The 22,648-nt window shown below is 37.0% G+C and overlaps 1 protein-coding gene across 1 annotated transcript; it reads right to left on the minus strand.

The window, feature by feature from the left end:
• Positions 1-2,544: 2,544 nt before the first annotated feature.
• LOC115975535 (polypyrimidine tract-binding protein homolog 3) lies at positions 2,545-22,088 on the minus strand. The gene is made up of 15 exons (XM_031096343.1): positions 21,953-22,088; positions 21,301-21,429; positions 11,460-11,531; positions 11,279-11,355; positions 10,915-10,996; positions 10,068-10,191; positions 9,680-9,744; positions 9,537-9,586; positions 9,334-9,375; positions 9,181-9,232; positions 9,028-9,082; positions 8,916-8,929; positions 6,355-6,462; positions 6,133-6,276; positions 2,545-3,428 (listed from the first exon to the last, which is right to left on the minus strand). Exons 2-15 carry the CDS (start codon positions 21,355-21,357, stop codon positions 3,039-3,041), a joined length of 1,332 nt encoding a protein of 443 aa, XP_030952203.1. The 5' UTR covers positions 21,358-21,429; positions 21,953-22,088; the 3' UTR covers positions 2,545-3,038.
• Between the last annotated feature and the right edge of the window lie 560 nt (positions 22,089-22,648).

Consider the following 22,648-nt stretch of genomic DNA (forward strand, 5'->3'; position numbering starts at 1 on the left):
TCTTCTCCTTTTATCTCCAAAGTGTAATTGGCCCAACCAAATAAAAAATATATATATATAATAATAATAATAATAAAGGGTAATTATACTTCTCTCCCTTAAGATTTGGGAGAATAACACTCCACCTCAAACCTGAGGAGAAAAATCACTTTCTCCCTTAAGACAAAAAATTCATTAAATTGATGTAAAAAATGTTGTGCACTAATTTGCCCTTTGCTTAAAGCTAGGTTCTCAAAATTATCCTTCCTTTCAGAATTAAAATCTTTTTTTTTTAATTTTAATTAAAGAGTATTTTAAAATATCCCCTACGACTTTTGATTTTTTTTCTTTTCTATTTTCAATGGACTATGGAGAGATTGGCTCTTTCAAGTGTTCGGTGCTTGATAAACTTTGCATTTTGATTCTAAATTTGTTTATTTAGAAATTGTTTTTCTAATCATGGTTAAACTTTGGGAAAAATAATCTTATAGAAATTTAGAATATTCCATTACAAATATAAACAGAAAGGGGGGAGTGCTATTTTCTTCAAATCTCAAGGGTGGAGGGTATTTTTTTCATCCAAATTTAGAGTAGAGTGTCATTCCACCAAACCTCAAAGGAGGGGAACGCAATTATCTCAAAAAATTATTATATGTTTTCACCATAAAATTTTATCCTATTTGTAATGTGTATCCTCCCCCAAACTATCAATTCGTTAGATTAGCACTTTAATTTGAGAGAATTGTTTCAAATTGTCAGTATTCCTAAATATCTAAATTATTAGTGTTAAATGATAGTATGGAAATGGACACATATGTACTACACATGTGATATCGGCCACAAAACAACTCTTGGGTCCCAAAAATATTATCACCAAAATTACTAATCCAAAATAGCAAGCATACACAAGAATACAAATAGTTACAAGGAAAACCCTTTCTCCTTAAAGGAAAAAATCACTGGACAAACTCTGAATCATTTCACTATTATCAAATCAATTATAATAATTCTCAAATTTACACCTAACTTGAGAGCTACCCAAATACAATAATCAATCATCTTGTGTATGTCTCACGGCTAAAGAAAAATCTCTTTATTTTCTTTGTTGTGTCACACACTCTCTTTGCATCCTACGGTTGAAGAAAAATCTCCTTATTTTTGTTTGCTTTCACACACGCACTACATCACTACGGTTTCTTCTTCTTTTTCTTCCAACGGTTCACTCTTGGTTGCTCTCTTTTTTCTTTTCACGCAACTTTCATTGGATGCATTTAGTCTTCGTCTTTCTTCACTTTTCAACATCAAATAAAACTTTAAAAATTCTACTTGATTTGTGTGCTTTACAAAAAACATTGTCAAACAAACCCAAACTTTTTTGTCTACCTCCTTGAGTTATCTTCCAAGCAAAAAATCCATTTTTTCTCCCTTGGTTTCACACAATATTTCCTTTTCTCATAGAAAAGACCCTTGGGCTGAAGCCATAAAATTCTCTATAACATTGTCTATTTATAAGACTTCAATTTCCTATTCCTTTGTGGACAATGAATATAATTTATTTTTTACAAGGAATAGACTTTCCTTCCACACTAAGGAAACCACAAAAAAAAAATATATATATATATATATATATATAAAATAATAAATAAATAAATAAATTTTCCTTCTTCAACTATCAACTAATCACATTTAGAATTAAATGCAATTTCCCAACAATTACACACAATAGTTCTAGGAATTCGAGATGGCCAAAATACCCTCCCATATCTTCTCTTCTCACTTCTTATCTTTGGGCGTGGTTGCAATTCAATGCATTGTGGATTTCAATGATTGACTGATGTTATGGAACGTATGGATTTAGGAGGAGTTTGAGGTTGGTGGGTTAAATGATTGGTCGAGTGTTGAGAGATGGGTGGTGGGTTGGCCAATGTAGTGATAAGGGGGTTGAAGCTTCATGAGTTTAGTGAGAGAGAGGTTTCCTTTGCTCGAGATTTTATCAATGCCTGGAAGAGTAAAGAGGAATTAGGTGATGTTTTTTTGGGTTGAATCCAATCCTACTTTGCTTGCTGTTAGAGAGGCCAAGAAGCTTAATTTATCCCAGGTTTATTCTTAAAAGGCTAACCTTACCCAAGGTTGAACATCTTTTATTAAGTTGAATAAGATGAGTGAAAAAAAAGCTCATGAAGTATAACATATCATGTGTATACTCCAATGATAAGTATTTTTTAGTAACCCTTGGGATTACTATAAGACAAGCAATGACCATTTTATTTGGGATTATAACCAAAAATAAAAACTGTCTACTTTACTCCTTAATAATGTTCACAATCTGAGGCTTTTAAAAAAATATATATATGTTTGAATATAATCACCTTTTTGCTTAATACAGCTCTAAAATCGTTACCAAATGCAAATAATTTCACCTTTCCCCATTGGGAGGACCTGCAATTAACCATTTCTCAAATTGGAATAGAGACATCCCAAAAATTAAGAGTTGGAAGAGGTGAGAGAGAGAGGGGAGGAAAAGGGCCAAGAAGAAGCAGTGAGATGACCGATAAACCTCTACCATAAGACAAGCAATGACTATTTTATTTGTCTTTCACAGAGAGGAGTAACAAACAGGGGGGAGATAGAAGAAATGGGAAAACTTCAAAAAGTTGCTCATCCCTCAACTGACGGGAAAAAGGGGCATTAAGATACAACAGACATGGCCCGATCAGCCTGAATTACAAAGACATATACAACAAAGATACATAAGAGATCCCTCTACCTGAAAAGGTAATATTCTCTCACTCTTTCTTCCTAAGTCCTACCCTCAAAACTGTGCCTATCTGCAGTCAGAAATCTACCCCCACTATTGAAGGAACCTAAACAATCATTGGTACAAGGACTGTAGATGAGAAAGATGGATAATTAAAGAAATTCAAACAGTATGTCCCACCAGTACAAAAGCAATCAAAACCACATTATAAGAAAGTTTAGAAACCATCAGCAGCACATAATATCCTTACCCCAATAGGCTTAAGGATCCTTACCCAGTTATCCTTCTATTACAAGTTCTCTTATATAGCCTGTAACTGGGAAAAGGAAATCCGGATTATGGACCCAGAAACTGAGGTAGCATGCTTGCACACAAGGGCTTCAGTAGCCTGCTCCTCAGTTTCAAACAGAACCAGGGCCTGCTTCTTCCCATTCATTTCGAAAAGCTTAGTGTTGACAATGGTGCCGTGTTCTTCCAAGTGGCTCACAATCTCCTCCTCAGTGAGATCCTGGGGGAGAGTAGATAGGTGTATCATTTTTGTGGGGGAGCAGCAGTAGCGGTAATTCTTTTGAGCATTACGGTTGAAGCGGTTGAGATTTGAGTTTATGTACTCATGGGTGTCAGCACCTTGGGTTATATTTGGATGCTTTGAAAAGTTCACCTCCATTGGCTTCTCAAATAGCATTGCTCCCTACATGTCCAATTTAAAAGGTATTAGTACCAACTAAAAGAAAGGATTATTAATCAGCGTTGACTCACTGCAGAAAACGAACTTAGCAATAACTCTTACACAGTGCTTTCAACAGATTCCTTCAAGTAAATAATGATTGTGACATATCATGTAGGACAATAAGGCCCATAATTTGCAACAGAGGGAAAGTGAGAAGCAATATTTTAGATGTGACGACCAAAAACTATGAAGTGCTGTTATTCAAACACTACCACCAACCACCCCTTAACTCATTCATTATCAGTGGTTTCAAATGACTGAATGCAGCATTCATGTTTTGGAAACTGAATGGTTAACAAAGATTTTGATTCATTGATTTTCAGAATCATGGAACAGTGTTTCCATATTCTATTCCATAGTTAAAATAAAAATAAAAAAATAAAAATAAATAAAAAAAAAAAAACAGCTGTTGACAACTCATGATGAGAAAATCAAAACCCTAAAAAGATAAGTAAAATCATAATCGACTTTAATTTAGATAATAAATTCATTAAACCCAATAGAAGTAAATCAGAACTTACAACCAAAATCAAGCAGTAAAAAACTGCAGAGACCAAACAATTAGATCTACAACTCAAACAATGGAAACCAGAAACAAAACAAATACTAGGGACTTAATTGGAAAGTAAAGAACTCCCATCTTTGGTTCATACGTTGGCTTTGCCTTGATCTTTTCATAGGCTTGGAAGAGAAAATTTTATCCTTAACACAGCACAGATAACGAAACAAAGACTCCTCACTTTGACACTCCCCTCCATGGATTCGAGTGTTTCTTCCAATCCAAATGTGGTAAAATATACGTGCAGTCCAGGCAAGATTAATGACAGGAACACAGAAACATTTTCTCCTCAAGTTTGTCATAACCCATTATAACTCCCTATCCCATGAGACAAATTTCTAGCTTTTTTTATTGGTAAGTTACACACCCAATGGTTTAGAACCCACAACCTTGCACTCCACTCGTTCATGTGGGAGGAACACGTGTATTTGAGCCAGAACTTATTGGCGATGATGCAGCGACTTTATGCCTTAGAATAATCAACAAGATGGCTGCAAGTCTAGAAGCAGCAGCTAGCCAAGTAGTGGTAGCTTTGGTGCAACACAGCCTAAAGCATGCCTTGCAACCCTATGCAGGAAGTCGGAGTATAGTTACTAGCTTTATGAAGTATTTCAGTGTCATTTTTTTTTTTATAAAGTAAAGAAAATTTTATTGAAAACAAAACAGACCCAAGTGCACTTGAAATGTACTATGGGTACAATACAATCAAGATCCCAAATTAAAATGATCCAACAAATCAGAAATAGAAAAACAATAAAAGTTTGTAAAACTAAACTCCACTCAAGTAAAGTATGAAAGAAAAAGGACTTAATCTCGAGAATAGAACATTCACATCCCTCAAAACTTCTAGCATTCAATTCCCTCCAAATACACCACATTTTGCAATGTGTCACAAACCTCCACAAAGCTATATTGGATTCCAAACAAGCTAAACACCATTGTCCATAATTCACACACTATATAGGCAATGAAGAAGAAGACGATTCCCCGATTCCCCACACCGTATGCACATACAAGATACAACACCAATCTATAACCATAATTCTCCTCTTCTGAAGATTATCTAGAGATAAAATCTTACCCAAAGTAGTAGACCATGAAAAGAATGGCTACACTAGGAGGGACCTTCGCTTGCCACACCAATTTCCAAGGGAATGACATGACATTAGAAGGGGATACAGAATGTTAATATCCATGAACCTCAAAACCTTAACTCTTAGCCGGCTTCCAACAGATTTTATTACAACCATCACCTTGCATAGAGGTGGCATAGATCATGTCCATAAACAGATTTGGTTAACTGTTAGTTAGGCCTTGTGCCAACCGGTGCAAGTCCATGTGCTGAGTTAGTTAGAGATCTCAAGAGCTAGTACTTGAGCCCAGCTTGTATAAATAGCCCATTGCTGCACTTGGAACTCAGTCTGATTAGAATACATATTTTAGCCTTAGTGCTAGTTTCCAAGAGAGTGCTCTTGAAGAGTTGAATTCTCATTCTTGCGCTTCTAAACAACTTAGCCTTTAATTTCATTTCAATTCCTGCTTGCCTATTGTTTTGTTTGCATCAGGAGAGCCAATCGGTCTAGTTAATGAGCATAATAAATCAACAATCCATTTCACAAATTTTCAAGTGAAGAAAGTCTTCAACTTGGACTCATAAGATTAGCTCTTGCAAATCAAAATTGACATTGCATTAGCCAATATGAAAACCAAAAAGTTGAAACACAAACTACCATCCATATTTCTCACTATTTTTATTCCAGAACTTGGAGACCCCGTAAATCAATGTAAATGGAGATTTTTTTTTTCTGACAGGTACTGTAATTATCAAGTTCTGTCAGTAAAAAGTGAGAAAGAAAAAAGGGTATTCTAGATCCTATAAAGTTCCACTTGAACAGTTAGACCAAAATATCAAGACAACTGTAAGAAAATGCGTCCGCAAATCCTGCAAGGTCTTGTATACTAAGAACATAACTTGATTCCCTCAGCAGATCTAATAAATTGACATGCTACGGGAATCAGTGACAAAAAGACAATTGAATCTTATTAATCACAGTTTAATGAAATAAATTTTAAGATACATATTTGGAAAATATATACAAACCTCACCTTCAAAAAGTTAACTGCCAGTTCAGCCTGCAAGCCATCACCCATCTGAATGAGTGCATGATCTGGTTTATTGCGGAGAAGTTTAATTCTCACAATGTTTCCATATAAAGAGAAAAGGTTGAAGAGCTTATCCTCATCTATTCTCTGAAACAAAGGATTGTAATACATGAAGACAATAGTTGAGCAAAATCTTTAAATTAAATAAAAATAAAAATTTCTTACATCAGGATTGAGATTGGAAACAAGGACTGTACACCTGTCATTTGTCCCACTTATTCCAGGAGGCAAACCTCCTCCAAAGGCAGCCGCAATGGCTGTTGTATTGGCCATCTAGATTTTGAAAAGAAACAAAATGTTCAATCAGGTGCATGTTTAGGGAAAAATTAGTGCAACTACTAAAATACATATAATTAAGGAGAACTGCAATGTATGTTAAAGATGGGGGAGTCTCATGAAGTTAAAGAAGTTGGAATAATTGTCAAAACAAGGGTCAACCAAAACCGATATCTCCTAGCAAGATCCTATGCTCAAAAAAAAGGGTATTGCAATTTTTTTGATAACTAAATAATGCTTCCTTGAAGAAAATGAAAATTAAACAAGTAACCAAAGCACACAATCAGTGTACTAAGGAGCCAGAAATACAGCAACACTACAGTGCATGCAATCAAGCAAGTAGGCTAAAGAATTAAAAGTAAAAACACCCAAAGCATTTGTCCACTCAAACAAAGTCTGAAAGAAAGACAGATTCAAGTCAGGAATTAATCTCTCACTTACTTCAAAAGTACAAGCATTTCATCTCTCACCAAATACCCCACATAAGACAATGAGGGATCATAGCCCAAATCACCGCAGATTTATGCCTGTTGAACTTGCTCAACTAGCTAGCTAGTATTGCAGTTAAAACTCCAACACTGGGGGATGGAGAAAAGAAAAATGCTGAAATTGAGTAATGTTACCAGAAGCCTTCTGAGCTTTAAGGTTAAATATGGGAAAAAAGATATTCTTATGGCATGATAGATGGCATCGAGATGGGACCCTATACCTGAAGTATTTTTATAGGGTCATATATGATGCAGCGAGCAGACTTGATGCTGAGGTTAATAGTGTACTTAATAACAAGAATTGGATCTGATATCAATCCAAAGCAAATTATGCTTTGGTGGAGGCGCGGAGCTGAAAGAAGGGGACAGGGTTATCCAGTCTGCTTCTAGATCAGGCATATTCACATGTGCAGCATCCTGGGAGGAGCTGATAACAAAGTATGAAGAAGCGCCATGGTGGAAACTAATTTGGTTTCAATGCACATTCCTAAGCATGCATTTGTCAGCTGTTTGGCACTCAAGAACAGGCTTTCTACAAGAGATAGAATGCTGCAATTGGGTTCTACAGGTGACACTGACTGTATCTTCTGCAGAATATGCATTGAATGCAAGAGCCATCTCTTTTTTTAATGCTCTTTCACCAAGAAAATTTGGAGGTCATGGGAGTTTGTCTAGTTTCTAATGCTCAGTCAGCATGGGATGAGCTGATAGGTTGGGAATCAGAAACCTGAAAGGTAGAAGCTTATGAGCTTCTCCATTTAAGCTAGCTAGGGCCTAGGTGGGAAGCTGTTTATCATTTACGGCTTTATAAGGAAATTCAGAACCAATGCAAGGAAGATAAAAAATGAGGAGCAGAGAGTTAGAAGCATAAATCATGCCAGAGCATGGATAGAATACAAAGGAGTTGGCTGCAGTTCAATTCTAAATAGTCTAGTGCTGAGTTGGGGAATTTCCATCACTGTAATTCAAAATAATTCTGCCTAACTGTGAAAGATCATTGTAGAATCTGGATGTATCTTAACCTAAGGGTCAGGCTCTGAGTGTATCTATGGATCCTTTGCTCTGAGTGTTTGGAATTGTACAATGTTAATGAGAAGAGAAAATATGGGTGAAAAATGGAGCCATTTTCCATAAAGCCCTCACTCAATCCATTACATATATAGAAAGAAAAAATTACAAAATATAACAAAGAATATTCTGATAGTGACAGTTGTAAAGACACCTCACCAATAGTATCTTCTATAAGTGTCTAGAATATGGACAACTCACTAGGGATGCCTCACCAATGGAATCTTTCTAGAAGAATACAATCATAGCATTCTTTTCCTTTCCAACATATCTTTCTAACATACAAGTCATTTCATTTAAAAATAAACTGTTGGTTTATCACCCAAAAAAAACACTCCCTACCTCCCTCCTCCAATCTCACCCACATGCACCAAACAAAAAAGATATAACAAAATAAATAGGTCTTCTCAATTGCCAAATACTTTTAAAGTAGATTTTATGATGAGTCTATAAGAATGAGTCCATTGTATGCTAGGAAATGAAAAGCTTGAATTCTTTTTTCTTTTTCTTTTTTTCTTTTTTTTTTTAAGTAAAGAAAATTTTATTCAAAGTCATAAAAAGGAGTCACCCAAGGATACAGGAAGTATACAGCAGGGGACCAAAATAATCAAATACAAAAATTACAAGCATCCATCAAAATCATAAACTGAAAAAAAGAATGACCTCCTATGATAGACATCCAATCCAATAGTGTTTTTAAAAAGAAAAGTTTTAAGGCAATCATAGTACATTTATAACAAAAATTTTAATTCAAACACAAGACTAGATAGAAAAGGAGAATAGTCAATCTGTAGACATCCCATACTATCCACCACAAAGATATAAATAGATAGCATCCTCCAACTCAGATAATTATCTTATTCAAGACTTCTTCATGGCTTGATCAATACCCACCTGTGGAAATGGAACTGGAAGACATTAAAAAGAAAAACTCATCAGTAAATGGTTGAAGAACACAAAATACAATTGACTTGTTAAAGCAATTTACAACTGTCAAATTAAGCACCTGCCCGCCCAGTAGCTTGAAGGGCATACATGCCTCCTGCATCCCCATACCCGGGCTATCACATGATGGAACAAAAAAATTTAGAATAATAGGCAAAGCACAACATTTTTACAAATGCACATAACATCAACATCAAAGGACAAAAGCACATACTTGTGATGATCTGCCTTTCTGTTCTGTAGGTAGATTTGGGTTTGTGAAATCCCTATGCAATGATGGACATAAATTAATTAATTTAGCACCAATGAAGGATTAATGTCATAGAAATAGAGTAATTGATTTCATAATCCACATGCTACCACCCACCTAGAACGCTCATTATTGTAGTTTACTTGTAACTCGTCAAGGCTTGGATCATGAAAAAAAGGGGGGGAAATTAATCTCCAGAACAGATGAATAAACAATAATGAAAGAATAAGCATACACCCAAAGACACAGGCAAGCTGACAAAAAGCTTTGGGAACCCAAATACATGCAAAATGCAAACTGCTAAAAGGTTTAAAACCTACTTCGAGTACTGAATGTCCAGCTGACAGCAACCATCATAAATATTACGTCCCTATAACATAACACCAACAACAATTAAAACTATTTTGGAAATCAAGCCAGGATTTAGACGTCAAGAAAGCTTCCAGTTCATAAAGAACAATACCTGAAGTGCAGTTCTAGCTACAACAGCACTCTGACGTGATTGATACTGAATAAGGGCTTGAAAGCCTACATAGTTTGCACACAAAAGATGAAAGGCTATTAGAAACAAAATAAGAGAGCATGAATATTTCTATTAGAGTGACCTATCTCATTCTAGATTACAAGGAATATGATCATACAAACAACAGTACACCCACTACATTTTTAAAAATTATAACTACAAGCATTTCTTATCTAAAAAGCAATTTATAAGGGCCATTCTGATGCCAATTATGAGATTAATTAACATGGCTCTTTTCCACAAAACAACATTGACCCATCCAGCTGTAAGACAAATGTAATATAAAGAGAGACAAAGGAAGAAAGAGAGAAAACTTGAAGAGGCTGACCAGCTGACTTCTGAAAAGTGACGATCTTCTCCACAAATCCATGCGGAGAAAACACTTGATGCAGCACGTCCACTGTTATTGGATATAGCATGTGGTGAATTGTAACTAGAAGAATTCGATTTGGCTGAGCATCCAGATAGTGCCCGGCAGCAAAACAGGATAGACAGAAGAGAGAGAAGAGAATAAATAGAGGAATATAGATAGAGAAAAAGATCCAGAGAAAATAATAATCTCCTATGTAAAGTAGAGATTGCCAAAAAAATGGTCAAGATGAAATGAAAAGGTAAACAAGAGAAAATAAAACGTGAGATATTAAAAAAAATCAGAAAGAAAAAAAGAAAATGGTTATTTTGATTCAAGCCAAACAATTATCCTCACAAAAAAAATTTCCTCTTCTCTTTTGATATACTATCATGTTCAAAGTTCAATGAAAAGCACAGTAGAAGCAAAGCAGTAACTGTGTGCATAAAGCACATGAATAACGTTCCTTAGATAACCTTTAGAAAGGTATCTCAGCTAGAGTAATTGAATAAGCAATATAATATGCAGTCAACAGACAAGAAACAGTTGTCCTCATTATCATGCAATTTTTCTTTTTCTTTTCTTTTCTTTTTTCTTCTTTTTTTTTTTTTTTTTTCCTTTTTTGGGGATAAGTATCCACCTTATTACTGCATTATCAGCAGACAACAATTTTTTCTTATTAGAAAAATTACTTCTACCATTTATGCAGGAAATTAGTAAAAATTATTTTGGCCACAGAAAAGTTTCTATACACATTGCTTTCCTCCATAAACATAACAAGGTATATGAATTATACTTCTCAAATAATAATTAAAAATGTACCAACCTCATCTCCTCGTCCTTGAGTGTTTTGATCCATTGTTGTTAGTTCCTGATGTGATGAGAACTGGACATAAACATTCCTCCCCCTGGGGCAAAACAAAAGAAGAGTTAAACCATATATGAAATCTTGAAATTAGACTAGTTTGGAAACAAATTGTGCATAATAGCTCTGCAGACTAAGGTGATAGTAAAATAATAAAACCTATCACAAAGAAATCAAATACCAAAGTAAACAATAAGCTCTAACATAAATGGTACTTCCTCTTCTCATAAGAATGGATGGGTAGTGAGGTCATGGGTTCAAAACCCATTGGATGCGAAACTTACCAATTTTTTTTTTTTTTTTAAAAGTAAATAATCTGTTATACCTTATGCTTGGCTGGACGTTTGCATAGAATTGCAGAGCATTAACTGCTGAAGGAATATCTTGCATTTGGATAAGAGCCTGCATGCATGGCAGAGATAAAATAAAATGTGTCAGATCTATGGTTTGGCTTAATTTAAAAAATAAAAAAACTGTCTCTACCACGTTTTGCACAAAGTCGCAACCTGATTTTTTGCTCGAAGCATCACAAGCTTAGTTATGACTCCAAATGGCTGGAATAGCTGAAGCAAATCATTCTGGTATGAATAATTTAAATTGCGTCAAAGATGTAATTATCCAAGATACAAAATCTGTAAAATATATATAGACGAGTACATGAAAATAAATGTAGAACACAACAGGCAAAAGTATAGCATATAACACATTTTAAATTTTTATTATTTTTTAATAAAGTTGTGATGCCCCAGATTAATTAGATGTTGATTGAGTGTATGCTAAGTCTCACATTGAGCATATCACATATACTGGGTTGATCTAGGCTTTATTAAAAACTACAATGAGCCTCAATTGTGACTAGACTTGTCCTTTTGGGTTATAGTGCAGATATGGCCAGCACTTATCTTTGGGTGTTACAAAATGGTATCAAAGCTCTAGGTTTGATCCTTAGGATTTTCTAAATTATAAAAAAATAAAAATAAATAAAAAATTATGAGCAGGGTAGAATTTAGGCAATTTGGGGTACGTCCTATGGTACCTAAAAGTTGATTTTCTTAACAATTTTTACTGAATTAGAATTTTCGTAACATGCTAGTGTATATTGGACATAGGTTAAGATGCCACCACGCAATAGGAGACTCATGGACATTAGCAATAACTCTTGTAATGATGGGAATCAGCAAGGCAAATTTCAAGAACCTAGGCTTAATCAAGGACAACCACTAGATATGTTTCAGTTGATGCAAACCTTAATTGGGGTGGTTCAACAGCAAGCTACTACTGGGGATAACTTGCTAGAATGATGGAGTAGCACCAAGGTCAACAAGGTGGAATGACTGAATTTAAGAGATTCCCCTCCAACTTTTGAGGGAGCCATTGAACCTATGGAAGTAGAGAAATGGATGATTGTAAAGGAAAAGGTTTTTAGAGTGCTAAAATGCTCTAAGGGTGAAAAGGTGGGTTATGCCACCTACATGTTGCAAGGAAGTTAGGATTGGTAGAAGCTAGAAGAGGACAAGCGTGGCCAAGAGTCAGAACCATGCGCTTGGGAGGTTTTTAAGGCTGCATTTCATGATAAATACTTTCCCTAGAGTGTTTGCTTCTAGAAAGAAAATGAGTTCATTAAGATGAAATAAGGAAACTCGACAATTGCCAAAAGCAGAATCTGCTAGTTAGCCAAATTTGCTCCTGCATTAGTGGCAAATGAAGAGAGCAAGGTCCCAAATCAATCAGGGAGTGTTGCCATTTTTAGTTGACCATCTTAGCAAATTCTGCTGCATACTGGGCATCATGTTTCCTTGTTCTAGCTGAATGAACTCATTTTCTTTCTAGAAGCAATCACTCTTGGGAAAGTATTTCTCATAAAATGCAGCCTTAAACACCTTCCAAGTACATGATTCTGACTCATGGCCACACTTGTCCTCTCCAACTTCCACCAATTATAAGCATCTCCTCACAACATGTAGGTGGCATAACCCACATTTTTACCCTAAGAATTTTAGCACTCTAAACACCTTCTTCATTTCAATTATCCATTTCCGCTTCCAAAGGTTCAATGGCTCCCTCAAAAACTAGAGGAGCTAGTCTCTTAAATTCATCAATTCCACCTTGTTGACCCTGGCATTGCTCCATCATTCTAGTCAAGTTATCCCTAGTAGTGGTTTGTTGCTGAACCACCCCACTTAAGGTTTGCATTAACTGAAACATATCTAGTGGTTGGCCTTGGTTAAGCCTAGGAAAAGTGTTAGCCATATCTACGTTATACCTCAAAATGATTAGTCTAGTAACAATCGAGGCTCCTTAGTTGTTACTAAAGGACATATCAACCAATTATATACCCGATGGGAATCATCACACACCCACACAACATACTCTTAATCAAATCTAGGGTATCACACTCTTCTCCAGTTAAAAAAGAAAAATGCTAGTCACATCTGCGCTATGCCCTAGTCTAGTCACAATTGAAACTCTTTGTAATTGTTAATAAAACCTAGATCAACTAGTACATGCTCGATGTCACACACCCACACATCACACACTTAATCAATATCCAATCAAATATGGGGCAGTACAAAAGGTGACTTCCAAAATTCTTAGTTCTAACCAAAATATATGACAATTATTTTGTTGGTTAGTTGTGCTTGGCACTTGATTGAGCATTAAAAATTAAATTAATGCTTAGAGTAACCTTTCGTATATATATATATCATTCTTACTTATCAAAAAAAAAAAAATTTAAATTAATGCCCCCTATAATTAGTGGTTGCCATTGAATTTACAGCTCCAGTTATGATTAAAACTACAAAGTGATGCTACCAATATTAGGAAACGCATCAATGATCCCTAATGAAATGAAAACCTTATGACCAATATCAGTTATAGAATAATCAATTTTTTGGTTCAATGTTTCAAGACCTTTCTAATTAAAAATCCTAGCTCTCTCTCTCTCTCTCTCTCTCTCTCTCTCTCTCGTCATGTCAAGAAAATCTTCAGTATGATCCATTAGAGAGGCCCGGCTACCTCAAATTAATCAGAAATATTATTCCCGGTTATTTTTTACGTTTGTCTTGGATTGATATGGGTGGATTTCGCAGTTTTTTTATTGAATCGAAGTTGTTTCAATTGGTGGTTGAGGAAGGAGGGAACTTTTTCTCCCTTAGGATTTTTGAACGGGGGAAGTATTTCACGCAATCAGCTTTTATGGGTAAGAATGCGCACGATGGTTAATGCAAAGCTTGGAACACACAGTGATTGGGATTAACCCCAAACACTTCTTCACGCTCAGGGAAGTAGACACCACATACACAGTGCAACGGGGTTCTAACTCGTTTGGGCAATATTTGTTAGTAACAGAGTTAAAAGTTGGCAGGATGAGAAGATCGATCATTATTCCTGCAGGCAAGGCACAACAAGGTTGGAGGGCCTTTGGAATTGAATTAAGGAGAATGCTTGAACCTTCTCATTATGCGTTGGGTGGTCCAAAAGCTTTACCGTACAAGTCTAAGTTGGGTTTAGAGATTCACCCTTCTCGGTCCTTTGTTGAAACGGTAAAAGCGTCTATGCAAGGAAGGAAGCATTCGCACCAGCCCTCCATTAGAGAGACAAAGAAGATTCAAGTAGTGGAGAACACTATGCCGCCTCCGAGAGATGAAGCTGGGATTCAAGTGGTGGCTTTTGAAGTTCCAACTAATAAGGCTATACCGATTGCCGTGGGTGGTGTGGAGGGGAGTCACCGTGGTATTAATGGAGATGCTAAGTTTAAGGAGAAAATCCCGGAACAAAATAAATTCAGATTGAATAATTTGAATTTGAAAGAGGTTGATTTTGGTAGGGAGCGACAAATTAGGAGGTCTAGCTGGTTATGGAAAGGTTTGATTGTGGAAGTAAATGAATTTGGTAAGAGGCGGGTGTCTTGGCAACGTTTTAGGAGTGATAAGCAAGCTGTAAAGTGGGTGGCACGTGAGGATCTTTCTGCCCAGGTTGGTATTAAGGGAATGGACAATGGGCTTTCTGAAGCCCATGCACCTTGTTTGGGTATTGATAAGAGTTGCTCAGGCCCACTATTGCCTAGCCCTTTTTCTTTTGAGGCAGGGGCTTGCTCCAAGCATTCCCATAATAAACCTAGCCCAAGTTCTACGGGCCCAATTGTGGAAGATGGTAAAGTTGAGTCAAACACTTCAAGCCCGAGCTCCATATCGTATGGTACAAGTGCTAGTGTGCTCCCTGCAAGCTCGGTGCTTGATTCTCTACCAACAAGGAGGATGGCGATGGCTCCAATGGTTGACTTGGGTTCAATCTCTTCCATATCGGCACCGGAAGTTCATGACGGGAGTGGGTCTAGCGTCCAAGTGAGCCCGAGCTGGCTGACCCAGCCCCCCACCTTGCCGATATTGGTAGCGGAAGTGGTCCAGGCCACTTGTGAGCTGGGTTCATCACCCTTAGCTCCGATATGCCCCTCGCTGGAGCCGGCGGAGATGAAGGTGTTGCCTTCAGGGGACCCCATACAAAAGTTGGTGGAGAAGTCATCATCTATGACGGCGACAAAAGATGAGGATGAAGAATTATTGGGTACGGAGGTAAGGGCGACGTTGCATGAGGCTGCTGACTGTAAGGTGGTAGCTAATGCTTCTCCCACTATTAGGGAATTGGTCAGTGATTTGGACAAATCCTGGGGAAATTCCAAGGAGTGGATGCTACAATTGCGGGATGGTCAACAAATAGTGATTCCGCTATCTCTATATCGATCTCCAGAGAGTGTATCGGATTGCTCAGTCACTGATCTAGAGACTGTAACAGGCAATGATTCTTTTATCAATGACGGTCAGATGGTTAGCTGAGCAAAGGACTGTGATGGGTTAGTTGATTCTTTGTCTAGTGTTAATAAGGCAGAGGAGGAGATGTGGGATTTTGATGAGAGGTCAATGACTTGGGAATGTAGTGGCAAGCCTTTAGTTGTGGTACCTTTGGCCACAGAAGTTCCTTTGGAGTTGGAGTGTAGTTCTGAGCTGGGGGTTGGGTGTAAGGAGTCGGTTGATGGTAATAATTTATCACAATGGGTAACTAATCGGATTAAGGCTTTTAGAAAATCAGTGGGCACTTCTTTGGAAGGTTTTGGGGAGCAGATTACGGAATTGCTGCTAGCTATAGAGGCCAGGAAGAAGAATACAAAGCTTAAGGCAGTAGGTGATCAAATGAAGCATGGCAAGTCGAGGCAGAAAGGTCAACGGGAGTTGAAAAATTTATTGACCTCTATGAATGTTGAGGTTGGTTCAATGAAATCAAGGAATGCAAGTAAAGAGCGGGCTGTGGTGGTTCATCAATGAATTTGAAGATTATTTCCTGGAATGTAGAGGGCTGAATGATAGGGATAAAAGGCTTCGGATTCGTAATATGGTCCGGAGATGGGGGCCAGGTGTTATTTGTTTTCAGGAAACTAAAATGGAGTTGAAAACTAGAGCTGTGATTCACAATTTGTGGAGGGGTCAACATGTTGATTGGTCTTATCTAGGCTCTTGTGGAGCCTCTAGAGGGGTGCTACTAATGTGGGATACACGGGTTGTGAATAAAGTGGAGGAAGTTGTGAGGCGATTTTCGGTTTCTTGTAGATTTACAAATGTGTCAGATCAATTTGTCTGGGCGTTTACTGGTGTTTATGGTCCTAATTCTGTGAGAGACAGAAGGTTCTTATGGGAGGAATTAGTTGGTTTGAACAGTTGGTGGAATGTTCCATGGTGTGTGGGTGGTGATTTTAATGTGGTAAGGTTTCCTTCCGAGCGTTCTAGTTCTACCTCCTTTACTGCTACTATGCTGGAGTTTTCCAATTTTATTTCTGAGCAAGGCCTCATTGATATTCCGCTTCAAGGGGGATCTTTCACTTGGTCTAATACTCGTGAAGTTGCTTCAAAGGCTAGGCTAGATAGATTTTTATTTTCTGCAGATTGGGAGGATAAGTTTCCATCTGTCTCTCAACAACGCTTGCCTAGGCTGTTATCTGATCACTTCCCGATTGTTTTTTAGGGGGGTTCCTTTCAGAGAGGTAGGAGGCCGTTTAGATTTGAGAATATGTGGCTTAAAGATGAGGGTTTTGTGGAGAGGGTGCGATCTTGGTGGGAATCTTATAATGTTCTAGGAGCTCCGAGTTTTGTTTTAGCAAATAAGTTGAAGCTCTTGAAATATGACTTGAAGAAATGAAATGTGGAGGTTTTTGGAAATGTTGAAGATCGGGTGAGAAAATTGTGGCAAGAGCTTAGTGATTTAGAGAAGATTGAGGATAGTCGAGCTTTATTGGAGGAGGAAAGGCTAGAGCTGGAGAGAGTTCAAGGTGAATTAGAAAAAGTTACTTTGTTGGAGGCAAAAGTCTAGAGTCCTTTGTATTAGAGAAGGAGACAGGAATACCAGATTCTTTCATCGTATAGCTAATTCTCACAAAAGATTTAATTCCATTGATAGGCTTATGGTGGATGGAAAATTGTCTTCAGATTCGGAAGCTATTGCAGGTTGTATTCTCATTTTTATAGACAACTATATGCTGAAACTGTGGCTCATAGACCTTTATTAGATGATGTGGAGTTCTCTTGTATCTCGGAGGAAGATGCACTTTGGCTAGATAGGCCATTTGATGAGGAAGAGGCGTTTGGGGTGATTTGTGATTTTAAGGGTGATAAGGCTCCTGGCCCGGATGGCTTTTCTATGGCGTTCTTTCAGTCTTGCTGGTGTATTTTGAAGGCTGAAATTATGGCAGTGTTTCAAAATTTTCATACTCAGGCTGTGTTTGAGAAGAGTCTTAATGCTTTTTTCCTTGCTCTTATTCCCAAAAAGGTGGATGCTGTGGAGATCAAGGATTTTCGACCTATTAGCTTAGTTGGTCGGATTTATAAGATTATTTCTAAGGTGTTGGCCAATCGTCTTTGAAGGGTGGCACATGGGCTTATTTCAGATTCGCAGAATGCATTCGTGAAAGGTAGACAGATTTTGGACTCGTTTTTAATTGCTTCAGAATATATTGATAGTAGATTGAAGTCAGGTGTTCCTGGAGTGTTGTGTAAGTTGGATGTGGAGAAGGCATATGACCATGTGAGTTGGGGTTTTTTAATGTATATGCTTTTCAGCGTTGTGGGTTTTCAGAGAAATGGAGAAAATGGATAATGTGTTGCATCTCTACTGTTAAATTCTCCATCCTGATCAATGGTAGTCCTTCTGATTTCTTTGATAGTTCTAGGGGGATTCGGCAAGGGGATCCCTTGTCTCCATTGCTATTTGATATTGTTATGGAGGGTTTGAGTCGTATGTTGGATGTGGCTGCTACTACTAGCCAGTTTTCATGCTTCTCTGTAGGTAATACGGCTGATAACTCGATGATGGTGTCTCATCTTTTATTTGCTGATGACACTCTTATTTTTTGTGATGCTGATCCTACGCAAATAGCTAGTTTAAGAGCAATTCTGGCTAGATTTGAGGAGGTCTCAGGTTCAAGGATTAACTTGGGGAAATTTGAGTTGGTTCCTATAGGGGTGGTGCACAATATGGATGTTTTGGTGGGGATGTTGGGGTGTACGCAATCATCTCTTTCATTGAGATATTTGGGGCTACCGTTAGGAGCTAAATATAAGGAGTTATCAATTTGGAATCCTATTTTGGAGAAGATGGAAAGGAGATTAGCAGGGTGGAAGAGGTTGTATCTATCTAAGGAGGGTAAGGTAACTCTTATCAAAAGTACTCTTTCCTCCTTACCTACATACTTCCTTTCCCTTTTGCCTTTACCTGGGAAGGTGGCAAATCGTATGGAGAAGTTACAACGTGATTTTCTGTGGAGTGGTATTAATGGTGACTCTAAATTACATTTAGTCAATTGGGCTCAGGTTTGTAAGCCGCTACAGGTTGGAGGGTTGGGTATTAGACGATTAAGGAGTTTTAACTCTGCTTTGTTAGGAAAATGGTTATGGAGGTATGGCATGGAGACCGATGCTCTATGGAGGAGGGTTATTGAGGTGAAATATGGGAATGATTGGGGTGGTTGGTGCACAAAAAAGGTGACCAGTGCGTATGGTGTTAGTTTGTGGAGACATATTAGGAGTGGTTGGATGAGTTTTTCTAAACTACTTCTATATGATGTGGGGGATGGTACTAGAGTGAAGTTTTGGAAGCATGTGTGGTGTGGAGATCGTACTCTCCAAGAGGCTTTTCAGGAACTTTATTGTATTAGTAGAACAAAGGATTCTTCAGTAGCGGAGGTGATGTGTTGGTCTGGTGGGAGGATTCATTGGGATGCCAAATTTCGTCGTCCTCCACAAGATTGGGAACAAGAATCCTTTGATCTGTTTATGGATATGATCTACTCTTCGACGGTATGGGGTTTGGGTCCGGATCGGGTGTGTTGGAAGCCAGCAAGGAGTAGAGGCTTTGAGGTTAGAGGATTCTATCTTTCCTTCTACCCTTCTACCATCTTATCCTTCCCTTGGAAGATGATTTGGAAATCGAAGGTTCCTCCAAGGGTAGCTTTTTTCATGGTCTGCTTCCTTAGGTAAGATTTTAACAACAGATAACCTTCGCAAACGACGTGTGCTAGTTCTTGATTGGTGTTATATGTGTAAGAATTGTGGGGAGTCAGTGGATCATCTTCTTCTTCATTGCCCCATTGCTTGTGAGTTGTGGTCGTTGGTGTTTTGTTTGTTTGGAATTCATTGGGTTATGCCTCAGAAGGTTATTGGGTTGTTTGAATCTTGGCAGGGTAAGTTTGGACAACATAGAAATATAGAGTTGTGGAGAATTGTGCCTCATTGCTTGTTATGGTGTATTTGGCGCGAAAGGAATGCTAGAAGCTTCGAGGGATGTGAACGCTCTATGTTAGAGATTAAGTCTTTTTTTTTACACACTCTCCTTGATTGGAGTGTGGTCTTTTGTCATTTTTCTTGTTCTTCCCTTCCTGTTTTACTTGATCGTTGTAATCTTAGTTATTGATTTATGCCCCCATAGTACATTCCCAATGTACTCGGGTTGGCTGTTTTTCGTTTTTTAATAAAATTTTCGTTACTTATCAAAAAAAAAAATTATATACAACATTAACTTTCAATATATGATGTTTGAATCAACTCATCTTAACACTTTTTACTTTTTACTCCTAATCCACGTTGCAAGAGCATGCATATATGTAATACAAATAATATATTTAGACTGCAAGAAGCTTAAAAGGAAAGTAAATAAGGAAACCCTCCAAAAAGGTTAGATTTTTGTAAAGAAGCTTAAAATGAAAGTAAAGGAGGAAACCCTCCAAAAAGGTTAGATTTTTGTATAATCTCTAAAGTTCATAGTACAAGAAGAGATTATTGTAAATTTGATTTCTCTTTTCAGTTTCATATCCTCCACTTCAATGATCAACTCTTTCAATCTTCCTATTTTCTGTGTGCAAATACACATTGAACATATGTTGAATAAAGAAGAGTAGCTGATAAGTAAATATTATGGTGAAATTTTTCTTTCAGCAATTATCTTAATCTTTTATCTACTGCTACGTAATTTCTTTAGTAAATTTAAACATAGTTGTTGCAATTTTTACTTCTTTTTTTACAATACATCCTACCAGATTGTGTTCCTATGAGTTAAACAATGGTAGCCATCCAAGTAAGACCCCAACTTCTTTCTATTTCTTCAATATAAATGGGTATGTTGGAAATTTGGAATTTGGGACTACGGAAGCACATTCACACCAAAAGAACTTAAAAACATCCACACAAATCATAAAATTTAACGTGGTTCAACCAAGTCATGCTTACTTCCATGGCCAACACCAACCAAAATCTACTATCAACAATATAGATTACAACTAAACTTAATCAAGCGTCACAAACACAAACTAACCTACATCTCTAACTCCCAATACCACTCACAAACTCAACACTCTCACAAACCCAAAACCCTAATGTACCCAACAGTGCTCTTATATTAAGAAAGTCAATAAACTCTCAAATCTCAACTCACACAAATGGGACACAGCTACCTTTTAACCAAAAAACACTACCAGGAATCTTCTAGGTTCCAAAAACAATCTATGCGTTTGTTCCAACACAAGCATTTTCCAACCTCACAGAGTGTATTGGTGAACTTACTAAAAAAAAATGGATTTCAAAACTATCTAGTTTAAGAAACTTACTAACTATAATATAGAGTCTCTCACAAGAGATTATTACCATCCATAAACACCTTTGACATATGCATGTATAAAAATGGTTTTCCTTTTGTGGGGCACTTGAACCGTAAGTAGTGGAGAAAAAGTGATCAGTTCATGCGAAAGTGATAGGCAGTCTCATTAAATTTGGACAGTAGAATTTAAAAGAAAATAGAGTGAGAATATACTTCAGATATTTCGGGGCCCACATTGCGAACGTGAATGACCTTAGAAGGTTCTGTCATTGTGCTGAAGCTGAACCACGCTCACGCTGACCCTGACCCTGACCCTGACCCTGACCCTGGCCCTGACCCTGGCTGTAACAAACCCAACCGTAAAATCAGTTCAGCATTGCTTTGAATTTAGAAGCAATCAAATTAATATATATCACACATAACAAAGTTTTTTTAAAAAAAAATTCAAAATGCAAACAATCGGACTTGATTTTGCGAAGCTGAATTACAGACAGCACTACTAAATTAAACACTCAACTGCTTGCTTGAAATGAACACGAATATAGTATCGAAATCCCTAAATCAAAACAATATAAAGAAAATCATAATTTCAAGAAGATTAAAAGAACATTTAATTATTTTTATACAACAATAACAAAAGAGGGTGTGTGCAGTGCAGGTCAAAACCCTAGGTCATAAAAGAAATCACAAAAGGAGAAAGTTCTGAATCGAAAAGAATCTACAAACAAAAAGGTGGATAGATTCCAAATTCGAAGTTCACAACTTTTTTTCTTTTTCTTTCTCGGCAACCAAACGGACCGTACATTCGAAGTAAAATAAATATGAAAAAAGAAAAGAAAAAGAAAATCAGCTTGGCTTGGCTTGCCTGAGAGAGAGAAAGTGGTGATGATTGATGAGTGAGGGATTGAGAGGGGAACTGCGCAACTGCAACGTGTATTGTGTTTATTGTCTGCTCTCTGTTTCTCAAATCTCAATCTCACTCGCACTCGCACTCGCACTTGCACCAATTGCTGCTCTCTCTTTATATTTACGCGGCCTTTTCTTTTTCTTTTTCTTTTTTAATAAATTTATATACACGTCCTTATATTAAACTAATACTATTTTTTTTTAATACAACATAGGATTTATTTATTATGGAAAATGTTTACGAGTGCCCTTGGAGCATTGGTTAATAATCTATTTAAAGAAAATTTTTATAAAAAATGAAAAAAAAAAGTAATTAATATTTTTACAGATTTTTTCATTTCCCATAAAAGTGGTATCAAAACTTTCCTAAAATGGATTATTAACGAGTGCCCTTAGGGCACTCGTTAAGGGCACTCGTTAGCATGATCAATTTATTATTTAAGGAGATTTTTGCTAGTTTTGTCCTCTGGGCACTCGTAAGAAAGACATAACGTGGAAGGATGATTCATTCTTGACCAAATAGCATCTTGCAATCCAAAATTAAAATAAAAAGTTTTGATGCCAAAACACCATAGGTTGTTAGCCAATTGAGGAGAATTTGAAAGTCAATTTCTAGGTTTATATGTTTATATTCTAATTCCCAAGTCTTTTTTAA

The sequence above is a fragment of the Quercus lobata genome, chromosome 2, assembly GCF_001633185.2.
Source record: "Quercus lobata isolate SW786 chromosome 2, ValleyOak3.0 Primary Assembly, whole genome shotgun sequence".
NCBI classification, from domain to species: Eukaryota; Viridiplantae; Streptophyta; class Magnoliopsida; order Fagales; family Fagaceae; genus Quercus; species Quercus lobata.

Bases quoted from the DNA above. Each gene is read 5' to 3' on its own strand.
- LOC115975535 (XM_031096343.1), bottom strand. From the start codon at position 21,357: ATGACAGAACCTTCTAAGGTCATTCACGTTCGCAATGTGGGCCCCGAA. The intron at 9,587-9,679 runs GTATTGTTCTTT...GTTATGTTATAG, and splicing joins TAGCTAGAACTGCACTTCAG to GGACGTAATATTTATGATGG. The intron at 9,376-9,536 runs GTAGGTTTTAAA...TCATGATCCAAG, and splicing joins CTGGACATTCAGTACTCGAA to CCTTGACGAGTTACAAGTAA.